The sequence below is a fragment of the Xenopus laevis genome, chromosome 5S (assembly GCF_017654675.1).
Source record: "Xenopus laevis strain J_2021 chromosome 5S, Xenopus_laevis_v10.1, whole genome shotgun sequence".
NCBI lineage: Eukaryota > Metazoa > Chordata > Amphibia > Anura > Pipidae > Xenopus > Xenopus laevis.
In genome coordinates this window covers 23568993-23581802 of record NC_054380.1, presented here as the reverse complement: position 1 = coordinate 23581802, position 12810 = coordinate 23568993, and the positions used below count along the sequence as shown (strand labels likewise).

General features: G+C 36.1%; 1 protein-coding gene across 1 annotated transcript; it reads left to right on the top strand.

The window, feature by feature from the left end:
• The first annotated feature begins 8772 nt into the window (after window positions 1-8772).
• Window positions 8773-12498, top strand: LOC121394352. Its single transcript, XM_041565178.1, has 2 exons — window positions 8773-9619; window positions 12002-12498. The coding sequence occupies exons 1-2, from the start codon at window positions 8773-8775 to the stop codon at window positions 12007-12009; spliced, it is 855 nt and encodes a 284-aa protein (XP_041421112.1). The 3' UTR covers window positions 12010-12498.
• The last annotated feature ends 312 nt before the right edge of the window (window positions 12499-12810 follow it).

Sequence of the window (12810 nt, the reverse complement as noted above, 5' to 3'; positions counted from 1 at the left end):
AATGTATGTTTACTGGAAAGGAGGTTATAAAAGGTTTTGAACAAGCATCCCATAAACCCTCACATCTTCACGCATCTGAGTAACTTAATCCTCTGTTTATTGTTTTTAATACAAAGTTGTTTCTAAGAAGTCAACATGTCATTCATTTAGAAAGAGGGTAAGGAGGATATAAAGTAAATTGATATGTCTAGCTTTGATCTCTGATTCTAGCATGTCTCTTGATTTATCCATTATAATCCAGACACAACGGATACTTTTTTCTCCGAATGTACATCTGCTAAAAATCCATAGAACTCTTTAGCCTAATGGCTAGCTGGGGTACAGATGTTCAATAAAAAACCTGCAAAGTTATCAGTAGCATTAAAAAGAAACCTGTTTGTATCTGGGCAGAGTCACCAGCTCATCTGGCCTTTCAGATATCCAGTTTTATTTAGATTTGCTTCCTTAAAAATGATCTTATTTCGTTATATTATGTTATATTGTGTGATATAAAAATTATATAATTTTTGTTCAATGGAGTTATTTTGTGATGGTGCTAAAGAGTTTCTAACAGTACTTTGTTCTCTGTTGAGCAATAATCATTTGAAATTGATGTTGTTTCAATTGATATCACACAACTTTGTTGTTACAGTTACAGATGAAGCCACTTGGATTTGTGAGATAAATGCGTCATGACTCAGGGTTAATTGAAGAAACTGCGTTATCTAAAGTCATCTTAACTCATTTAATGCATTTAACCTTTCCATTAGCATACCAAAGCACCATTGTGAACAATGGTGAATGCTTTAATTAGATGGGATGTTGTGACGCAGTTTTCTGTGTTAAATGAGATAAATGGGATATCTGTGTTTAGTTATTCTGTGTCAAACAGACAAACCAAAGTGGCTGCATCTGTATATCAAAATGATATATATTTATCTATATTGCTGTAAGATATTTTTCTGTAGTAGACAGTATGAACCAATATAGTAACATAGTTAAATTGAGTTGAAAAAGACCAAAGTACATCAAGTTCAACCCCTCAAAATCAAACCCAACATCCATACATACACTATGGGGCAGATTTATTAAGGATGGAAGTGAAATTTGAATTTTCAAATTTAAATTTGAAGTTTTGCGTTTTTATTGCAAAAACTGTCAAATTCAACTATGAAATTATTAAAATTAGATTCAAGTTTCTTAAAAAAAATAAAATTAGATTTATGAAATGTATCATACACTGGCCCTTTTAGAACTCAAATTTGACTATTCGCCACATTAAACATGCTGCATTGCTGGGGGATGTCCTGGGATCAATTTGGAGTTGTTTGCTGCCTTCCTGACATTCAACTCATATCGAATTTGGTCGATCCCATTCACCCGAATATGAAAAATTCAAATTTTTAATAAATTGCAGTTGGTTGAATTTTGAGTTTATGGGAGTTCATGGAAATTATAAATAACTCCCATGAACTCAAAATTCGACCCTTGAGAAAAACAATAAACATAACCTATAGATAAATTTTTTGTGGTTATTTATTAAAATCTGAATGCCAAAAACTCTAAAAATAAATTTTTTACTACAAATTCTGAATTTTTAGTGGTAAAAAAACAAAAATTCTTCAGAATTTATTAAACTCCGAGGGTGTTAAAAGTTTGAATAAAAAAGTACTCTAACTCAGACCTGCTAAGTTTGTGCAGATGTCAATGGGCAAAATCCCGAAGAAATCCTGATCTGTGCTGGGTTTCCTGCAATAACCCAAAGATTTTGTGGTTTTCGATATCAAATCTGAAAAAAATTGTGTGCACAGGAAATTTTCGGAACAATGTATTGATAAATAAGGGGGTATAATCCCCCTTTGGTCAGACTATTTTACCGAAAATTGTCAGAACTTTTGATTTTGATAAATAATCCCCCATGTAGATTAATATTTTGAAAAGAACAGTTTTAGTGTCAGTATAACTTTAACAGTGCTTCATTTTGCACTGAAATACTTTATAACTTACAATGTACACTGTAAAATACAGTGCAATTTAGAAATAAAAACTACACCATAAAAATCATCACATAATCCCTTTAAGGTTTTTAGGGTTACTAAATATATTGGAGGTCTAGTAACCTGCAGGTGTCATTTATTTCAAGTGCACAGATAATAAGGGGAGCATAACTGTACGAGGACGATGGTATAGTACCTCATGTAGGGGGTTTGGTAGGTGAGAAAACCATTCTTCACACATGAGATAAAATTCACTGTCCAGCTTTATTGGAATAATAAAACAACAAACAGGCATCTATTACAGATGTACTCCTACCCTATGACATGTTAGGCTTCAACAAAATATGACCCAAAAATCACCTAGACCTACACTAAGGGGTAGATTTATCAAGGGTCGAATTTCGAATTTGAAAAACTTCGAAATTCGAAAAGACCAACTGAAATTAAATAAAAGGGGTTTTTTTTGGCCGAATAGATCCATTTTCAATTGAAGAGGTCCATTTTTTTTTTTTTTTTTACAAATTTATCAAGTCTTTCCCCACACCAGATTTTTTCAAGTAAATGTATTGATAAATATAGGAAAAGTGTGCACAGGAGTTTGGTCAAATCGATTTAAAAAAAAATAATTAGAAATTTTCAGATTTTCGTAAATTACCCCCTTCAAAATCTAAATTTTGTTTTGGTCGAGAAAAAAATAAATTGAAATGTTCTTAAATAGGCCCCTTAGTCTCTTCTCAAAGTAGAATGAATTACTGCATATCTGAAATATGCATTTACATTAACTACACTGCTGAATTCGTCCGATTCCATTGTAAGAGTGAATATACAAGAGCTCTCTGTGAGGAGTTCAACTTTTAAAACTATATTAAAATATGGAAATTAACGATCTAACGTCAGAGAAATAAAATGTGTGAAAAAAATACGTTATAAAAAGAAGGCAATTTTGTGTAACAGTGACCTATTAATAGGTTAATCCATGGGCCTCTGCTCCTCCTTTTTAATCAGTTATTATTGCTATTATAGAATAATTATAGAATAATTTTGTTTGTTGGTATTCTGCCCAAAAGCAGCAAAATACAAGTAGTATATAAGCGTTGGTGTATTAGTACCTTGGCCCCAGTTAATCCTCTCATTGTGAGAACATTTTTATCTTACACTATTTACTTTATTATAACAGATTTCAAAATGTGATTAGATCCGAGAACCACGAGCCAAAGCAGAATGCGAAATGAACAGTGGTGGGTTTGAAATGCAATTACACTGCAAATGTATTTATTTTATTGGCTGTGTTTCAGGTGAGCTTCAAGAGATAACTCTCTGTAACAGCTTTATTCATTTACAATATGCTTTTGTATCTGCGTGGAAAAGTTCATTGCAAAAAAAATGCGGTTATTTCCCATTTAAAATATAAAGCTGAACTATGTAGGAGGAAAAAAAAGATTGCATATCTGTCACTTATTGACTGTGTTATAAAGAAAACTGCCATTAAGCACTGCATTAGCTTTGTTTCCTGGATTAATGATATGGAATATGTACCTAGCCTTCTAATTAAAACCTATGGTCATTCATCTATCTAATTGCTACATTGCCCTCCAGGAAAATTCCATCCCACTTGTACAATTCTTCTTTTGCCTGAGCAAGTTGCACTACAGGTACTATGAAAGATAATGGATACCAGCCAAGTTCTGAAATAAAATACTGTGTATATACTGGCTCTGATATTGCACCAGAAGCATAAGAACATTATTTTGTTCAAGTACAAAAAGTAAATTAATTAATTTAGCATTAGGAACACTGTTTTATGCTACAAAAAATCAGAATAAAAATAAATTCTGAAAACTATTGATGACCAAATTTTTTCAGCAGGCATTGACTTGCGGCAAAATTCCACACTTCGCTATCTTCACATTTTTTCGCAAAACTGCAACAAAAATCCACGTGAATAGTGATATGGCGAATTCCTGTGGTTCGCCACTGCCAAATAGATTCGCAAAACCGCCGCAAAAATTCACCAGCATCCAAAAATATGGCATAAAAAAAAACGGACGCCAGCATTAAAAGAAGGACGCCACCATCAAAAACAGACGCCGGCGTAAAAAAAACGAGACGCCGGTTCCGTTTCAAGAATTTTTCGTTTTGCGAATTTCGCTAATTTTTCGGCGAAGCGAAATGCCCCTAATTCGCCCATCACAAACCTTGAAAAATTTGGCAGACACGAAAAAGCTGCAATAAGATAAAATGCCCATTGACTTTAATACATTTGGACAAAAAAGTCTCTGAGACAAAAAAGTTGCCAAGACAAAAAAGACGCAGAGACAAAAAGTCGTCATAATTGATGGGCAAATCTGCCCTGTTTCGCTTCCCTGAAAAATTATGAAACAGCAAAAATTCACTGAAATGCTTTAAGTTCATGGGCGACAACATTTTTTGTGCAATACATTTTTGAACGATTTTTTTTGCCCATTAGAGTAATTTTTGCATTGAAATTTGGCAAAAAGGTTCTCTCACCACCACTAAAAACCACTGTTTATAACATTTCTCTAGAGCAATAACACCTTAGAGTATTTTGCGCTATGTTTGTACATATTCTATTTTCTAGGTATGTTTATTCAGGTGAGTTGAATTAAACTGGTGCAGCTGAATTTAGAAACAGCACCACAAGTATTCAGTTAAATTAAGACTTTGAATGGGTTATTGTAGGACATTCATGTGTTGGTCTTGACTCACTGAAAAAATAGAGTTGACCTTGTGTTTGGGATTTTTATCCTTGTAGAAAGATGAAGGATTTTTTCCAAATGGTCATTATTCCAGAAATATCATGTTAAGAATGCTGTGCTTTGCATGATCATTTGAGCCACATGTGGAAATTTGGTGGGTGCATGGCAGGATCCATGAGTACTTAAGATATACAATGCTTGCAACAAGTATGCCTGGAATATAGTGACCAAGTTCCTTGGGTTGTCCTATGTGTTTGGGATTATTTTTTTTTTTTATGATAAAATAGTTTCCAGTGGTGTAATAGCACTGGCAAGCATGAATTATAAAATAGATATTTACTCACGCTCATTCCTTGAATCCAGTCATTCCAATCATTTGGAGTGAAAAAAAAATTGTTGCATGCGTAAAAAATATTCCTGTGTAAAATTATTTTGATTATTGACTTCAATGGTTTTGCAAATTTTTTTTTGCCATTCCTCTTACCTGTTCTAGGCTTATATGGAATATCTTTAACAGCAAAAATGCACCCTACTCTTACCATAAATGATCTTTAGGAGGGGTCCCAAATTCTTCGGGGCAAATTCACTAAGATTCGTAGTTGCGCCAGGCGTAACTTCGCCGCACTTCGCCACACTTCGCCAGGCGTAGTTTCGCCAGCGCTTCGCAAATTCACTAAAATCCGAAGTTGCGCTCAGGGGTAGCGTAAGGTTGCGAAGTTGCGCTAGCGTTGATTCGCTAAGCGAAGCGAAGTTATGCTAGCGATGGTTAATTTGCATACGGCACCAAATTCAAATTTCAATGGAGGAATACGTATCAGCACTACAAATGCCTAGAAAACCTTCAAAACATCAAATAAAATTTTTATTTTGCCCTACACATGTGCCCACTGTATAGGTAAGTTGCCATGAGTCAGGAAATGTAGGGGGGAAGGAGGGGAGCCCCAAAAAAATTTGCGATCTTTTTCAACCTATCACCCATAATGTAGAAAACACGCCAGCGTTTTTTGGGACTTAGAAAAAAATTTTCACACAGAATTAGAGTGCTCATCTGAACGTAATTACCCTCTCGGATGCCGGGTGCTAAACAGTCCACAGGACCTCCTGCTCAAGGTCCAAATAACTCGAACATCCAAAGAAAACTGTAGCACACCGATCAAACTTGTCTTGTGAAGAAAAGTGTTTTTATTGGCTCATGGCAGACATAAAGTTTGGCAACGTTTCGGGCCACGCAGGGCCCTTTATCAAGCCTAAACTTACATTCAAAGTACTGTGTTAAATACCAAAGAAAAAGAGGGAGGAGTGGAGAAACAATGGTAGTGATCCTTCACGGATTGGTTAAGATTCAATGCTAATATACATAATTAATTGATAAATTTGAATAATGGAGTGACACATGTGAATAATTTAGTGAATCCTCAGAGATAGGTTAAAATTCAAACCCTGCATACATAATTAGTGCAATAATCACAGACCATTATGTTTGATTGGAAATTTTTTGTGCACCCATATAATAAAATATCCATAAAAAGTCCATAAATAGCAAAAACAAAAAAATAGTATGAACATTATGACACAAGTGTAAAAAAGTTACATATGAAAATACTATCACCTTAAAGTGCATATATGTATAAAAATTAATTTGTAATTCCCAATCAGGGAGAATATGAATGAATGAACTGAGGCGCAATCACGGTACTTTAACTGCATACTCAGCCCATTTTTCTCCCCAATAATCTTGGGTTATGCAGATGATGGTACCCGCACTCAGAAGGTTCATTCAAGGACCTTAAAAAGACAAAAATTGTTCGTTAGAATACATATGTATACACATAGTAGATATTTCAAAAAACCAGCACTGGTAAAAAGTCTGCCTACCTACTGATAAATAAACATAGATGGGGTATAGTCTTTATTCAGGCCCCTCGGCCACACTGTGTCCAACCTATGGATCCACTGCATTTCTAATTTTTGTAATGCTAGCAGTCTATTGCCCCCTCTCCTCTGAACTGGAACAGAATCAATTATTTGAAATTTTAATTGACTAATTGCATGTCCTGCGGATCGAAAATGTGCCGGTACAGGTAGAGAAGTTTGTCCTGTGCGAATAGTAGATTTGTGTTTAGAGATACGATCTCTAATCCTCTGGGTTGTTTCCCCTATATATAGCAAACCGCACGGGCATTTCAATAAATAAACAACATATGTAGATTCACATGTGTAGTACTGTTTAATTTTATACTGCTTACCAGAATGGGGATGATTGAAAGTATTCCCTTTAATTATTGAATTGCATTGACAGCAATGTAGACAAGGAAAAGTTCCAAATTTAGGCCTTTGTAAAAATAAGCATTTCTGCGATTTTAGGCTGCCAACATCAGCTTTGACTAAACGATCTTTCAAATTCCTTGCCCTTTTGTAGGCCAACATTGGTGGTAATTGAAAACTTGGGACTTCTGTCAGACAGGATTGTAACAGATGCCAATGTTTACGTATGATGTTCCCAATTTGTTTACTTGCCGTATTATACCGGCTTACAAAGGCTATCCTGTTATTATCCTTATGCTTTGGCACATTGGCAATTAACAATTCCTGTCTGGTTTGCTGGTGCACCTTCTCTAAATTGTTCTTTAAAATCTGTTTAGAGTAGCCTCTAGCACCAAACCGATCCACCATTTCTTTTAAATAAAAGTCACAGTCCTTTGAATCACTTACAATTCGCTTCACCCTCATAAATTGCGAGTAAGGAAGAGAATTTTTTAAAGCATCAGGATGGAAACTGGCAAAATGCAATAAATTGTTTTTATCAGTCACCTTCCTATATAATTCAGTTTTAAGTATGTTTCCATCCTTGACCACTTTTACATCCAAAAAATTGATGGAAGTTGGATTAAAATCCATTGTAAATTTTAAAGTCTCTTCTATACCATTGAGAAAATGATGAAAGGCATTTAGGCTCTCTAAGTCACCATCCCAGATCAGCAAAAGATCATCAATGTACCGCAGATACAACGTACAATGAGATCTAAATAGGGAATTTTTATATATTACCTCCTCCTCAATGTGGGCCATATACAGATTTGCATAAGAGGGAGCTACGTTGCTACCCATAGCAGTACCCCTCTGTTGTATGTAGAAATTGTCCCCAAATAGAAAATAATTTTGATGCAACACTATTTGCAATAAATCCACTAAAAAAGACTTTTGTTCCTCAGTATATTCAGTGGTATTTAAAAAATGAGTCACAGCTGATATTCCTGTGTCATGATTTATAGATGTGTAAAGGCTTGACACATCAAGACTGACTAATAGAACATTATTGTTGGTTAATGTGGTCCGATCCAATATATTCAGTAGATGTGTGGTATCTTTCACAAAAGAATTAGTATTCTGCACTAGAGGCTGTAATATCTTATCTAGAAATACAGCCAATGGTGATAAGACTGAATCAGTACCAGCGACAATGGGGCGACCTGGTGGATTCTCCAAGTTTTTGTGAATTTTAGGTAATGTGTACAATATTGGCGTAATAGGATTGTCTTTAATCAAGAATTTTTTTAGATCGTCATCCACAATGCCAGCCTCCATTGCATCAAGCACACAATTTGCAATGCACTGTTGTATGGATGCTAGTGGATCCGAATCGACTTTCTTGTACACATTACCATCTGCCAATTGTAGATAAATTTCATCCATATATTTTTGTTTATTCATTACCACCAGGGCACCCCCCTTGTCAGCTGGTTTTATGATTAAATTGTCATTATTAATAAGATCTTGTAAACATCTTTGGTATTTAACACAGTACTTTGAATGTAAGTTTAGGCTTGATAAAGGGCCCTGCGTGGCCCGAAACGTTGCCAAACTTTATGTCTGCCATGAGCCAATAAAAACACTTTTCTTCACAAGACAAGTTTGATCGGTGTGCTACAGTTTTCTTTGGATGTTCGAGTTATTTGGACCTTGAGCAGGAGGTCCTGTGGACTGTTTAGCACCCGAGAGGGTAATTACGTTCAGGTGAGCACTCTAATTCTGTGTGGAATTGCTTTTCCTGCCAAGAGAAACTCCCTGTACTACTTAACATGATGTCTCAACTAGGCTCATATTCTCAAGATGCTACAACATTTGCTTACACAGAAGCAGATGCAATTAGGATTTTAGGTGAGGAACAGAGCAACCACTCCTTCCTGACTGAACCTACTGGTGATAACCTCACACGTGAACTGGAAAAGGAGAAAAGACGTCTGACAGGTTTGGAACTGCATTCCATTACGCTGAAAGAATATTACAAACTTAGACGCATCCCACGTGGCCTAAGGGTTAATTTAAGACCCACTATATTCAACGACAATACTGACTTTGCTAAACGCTATGAACAAATAGTGAATAAATGTTCGTTTGACATATTACTTTTGAACATTGAATATTTACAGAATGCTATTCCTGAAGTGATGTCCCGCATTAAGGCAATAGAGCTGCAATTGAAAAATGCTTTGCGATCTGATGAATACAAGGAAATGCTTACCAGAACTGATGAGGCCATCGCTAAACATCGGAGATTGGTGGAGGAGCGAAAGAGAACCAAATTCCACAGAGATGCCGAAGATTACAGAACCGGCAATGTATATCAATGGAACGCAGCGTCAACTGGTGGAACGCAGCGCAATAGACGTCGGGACGCACCACGTGATCACATGGATCACATACAACGGAAGCAACAGCAAGGAAAGAAGCAGCAGCGCTGGAAGACTCCAGATGAACGTACTCCAGATACGGCCACAGAGAGTTCCTCTTCTTCTTGTTTTTTAGATTACAGCCCCCCAAGACACGTCGAGGGCAAAAAAGGCGCAGGGGGCACGAAACATCAGAAAACGTTTGCAACAGAGACGCGACAACAACCACCCAGGACAGTGAGGAACTCACAGAAACGTTAGTATACAATATATCTGACGAATTATTAACATCTGAACAATTGACTTTATTGCAAAAGGGCTTATCTTTTAGTCCCACTAGTAAATGTGACACTTTTGAATTGGATGTCGATCTACAGAGATTTTTTCGTAATTTGCGTCTTAAACGCCATTTCTCTAAAATCCCACCCCCTAGTGAAGTTGTATATAGTAATGTGGGGGCAGGTCATTCGCAACTATCCCTTAAACGGGTGGGTCTCCGGAACAAAAGTATGTTTGTGCCTCCCATGACAGATAATGTAGTGGAGGCTTACATTAAATTGGTACAAACGGATGTGGATGTTTTAAAACAAAAAATTAAGCGAAGACCATTGATGGGACAGAGGTCCAATTTAACGTACAAGGAGGGGCGATCTTATTAATAATGACAATTTAATCATAAAACCAGCTGACAAGGGCGGGTGTCCTGGTGGTAATGAATAAACAAAAATATATGGATGAAATTTATCTACAATTGGCAGATGGTAATGTGTACAAGAAAGTCGATTCGGATCCACTAGCATCCATACAACAGTGCATTGCAAATTGTGTGCTTGATGCAATGGAGGCTGGCATTGTGGATGACGATCTAAAAAAATTCTTGATTAAAGACAATCCTATTACGCCAATATTGTACACATTACCTAAAATTCACAAAAACTTGGAGAATCCACCAGGTCGCCCCATTGTCGCTGGTACTGATTCAGTCTTATCACCATTGGCTGTATTTCTAGATAAGATATTACAGCCTCTAGTGCAGAATACTAATTCTTTTGTGAAAGATACCACACATCTACTGAATATATTGGATCGGACCACATTAACCAACAATAATGTTCTATTAGTCAGTCTTGATGTGTCAAGCCTTTACACATCTATAAATCATGACACAGGAATATCAGCTGTGACTCATTTTTTAAATACCACTGAATATACTGAGGAACAAAAGTCTTTTTTAGTGGATTTATTGCAAATAGTGTTGCATCAAAATTATTTTCTATTTGGGGACAATTTCTACATACAACAGAGGGGTACTGCTATGGGTAGCAACGTAGCTCCCTCTTATGCAAATCTGTATATGGCCCACATTGAGGAGGAGGTAATATATAAAAATTCCCTATTTAGATCTCATTGTACGTTGTATCTGCGGTACATTGATGATCTTTTGCTGATCTGGGATGGTGACTTAGAGAGCCTAAATGCCTTTCATCATTTTCTCAATGGTATAGAAGAGACTTTAAAATTTACAATGGATTTTAATCCAACTTCCATCAATTTTTTGGATGTAAAAGTGGTCAAGGATGGAAACATACTTAAAACTGAATTATATAGGAAGGTGACTGATAAAAACAATTTATTGCATTTTGCCAGTTTCCATCCTGATGCTTTAAAAAATTCTCTTCCTTACTCGCAATTTATGAGGGTGAAGCGAATTGTAAGTGATTCAAAGGACTGTGACTTTTATTTAAAAGAAATGGTGGATCGGTTTGGTGCTAGAGGCTACTCTAAACAGATTTTAAAGAACAATTTAGAGAAGGTGCACCAGCAAACCAGACAGGAATTGTTAATTGCCAATGTGCCAAAGCATAAGGATAATAACAGGATAGCCTTTGTAAGCCGGTATAATACGGCAAGTAAACAAATTGGGAACATCATACGTAAACATTGGCATCTGTTACAATCCTGTCTGACAGAAGTCCCAAGTTTTCAATTACCACCAATGTTGGCCTACAAAAGGGCAAGGAATTTGAAAGATCGTTTAGTCAAAGCTGATGTTGGCAGCCTAAAATCGCAGAAATGCTTATTTTTACAAAGGCCTAAATTTGGAACTTTTCCTTGTCTACATTGCTGTCAATGCAATTCAATAATTAAAGGGAATACTTTCAATCATCCCCATTCTGGTAAGCAGTATAAAATTAAACAGTACTACACATGTGAATCTACATATGTTGTTTATTTATTGAAATGCCCGTGCGGTTTGCTATATATAGGGGAAACAACCCAGAGGATTAGAGATCGTATCTCTAAACACAAATCTACTATTCGCACAGGACAAACTTCTCTACCTGTACCGGCACATTTTCGATCCGCAGGACATGCAATTAGTCAATTAAAATTTCAAATAATTGATTCTGTTCCAGTTCAGAGGAGAGGGGGCAATAGACTGCTAGCATTACAAAAATTAGAAATGCAGTGGATCCATAGGTTGGACACAGTGTGGCCGAGGGGCCTGAATAAAGACTATACCCCATCTATGTTTATTTATCAGTAGGTAGGCAGACTTTTTACCAGTGCTGGTTTTTTGAAATATCTACTATGTGTATACATATGTATTCTAACGAACAATTTTTGTCTTTTTAAGGTCCTTGAATGAACCTTCTGAGTGCGGGTACCATCATCTGCATAACCCAAGATTATTGGGGAGAAAAATGGGCTGAGTATGCAGTTAAAGTACCGTGATTGCGCCTCAGTTCATTCATTCATATTCTCCCTGATTGGGAATTACAAATTAATTTTTATACATATATGCACTTTAAGGTGATAGTATTTTCATATGTAACTTTTTTACACTTGTGTCATAATGTTCATACTATTTTTTTGTTTTTGCTATTTATGGACTTTTTATGGATATTTTATTATATGGGTGCACAAAATATTTCCAATCAAACATAATGGTCTGTGATTATTGCACTAATTATGTATGCAGGGTTTGAATTTTAACCTATCTCTGAGGATTCACTAAATTATTCACATGTGTCACTCCATTATTCAAATTTATCAATTAATTATGTATATTAGCATTGAATCTTAACCAATCCGTGAAGGATCACTACCATTGTTTCTCCACTCCTCCCTCTTTTTCTTTGGTATTTAACACAGTACTTTGAATGTAAGTTTAGGCTTGATAAAGGGCCCTGCGTGGCCCGAAACGTTGCGTCTGCCATGAGCCAATAAAAACACTTTTCTTCACAAGACAAGTTTGATCGGTGTGCTACAGTTTTCTTTGGATGTTTTAGAAAAAATTTTTGACTTTTTTTGAAGCAATCCCTATCTACTCTATTGCGCTTCGCCTGGTCTGAGGTGGCGAAGGAAGTCTAGCGTAAAAGGTAGCGTTCAGTACACTGCGCGCGTTAGTGAATTTGCGTAGTTACGTCCGTAGCGATAATTCGC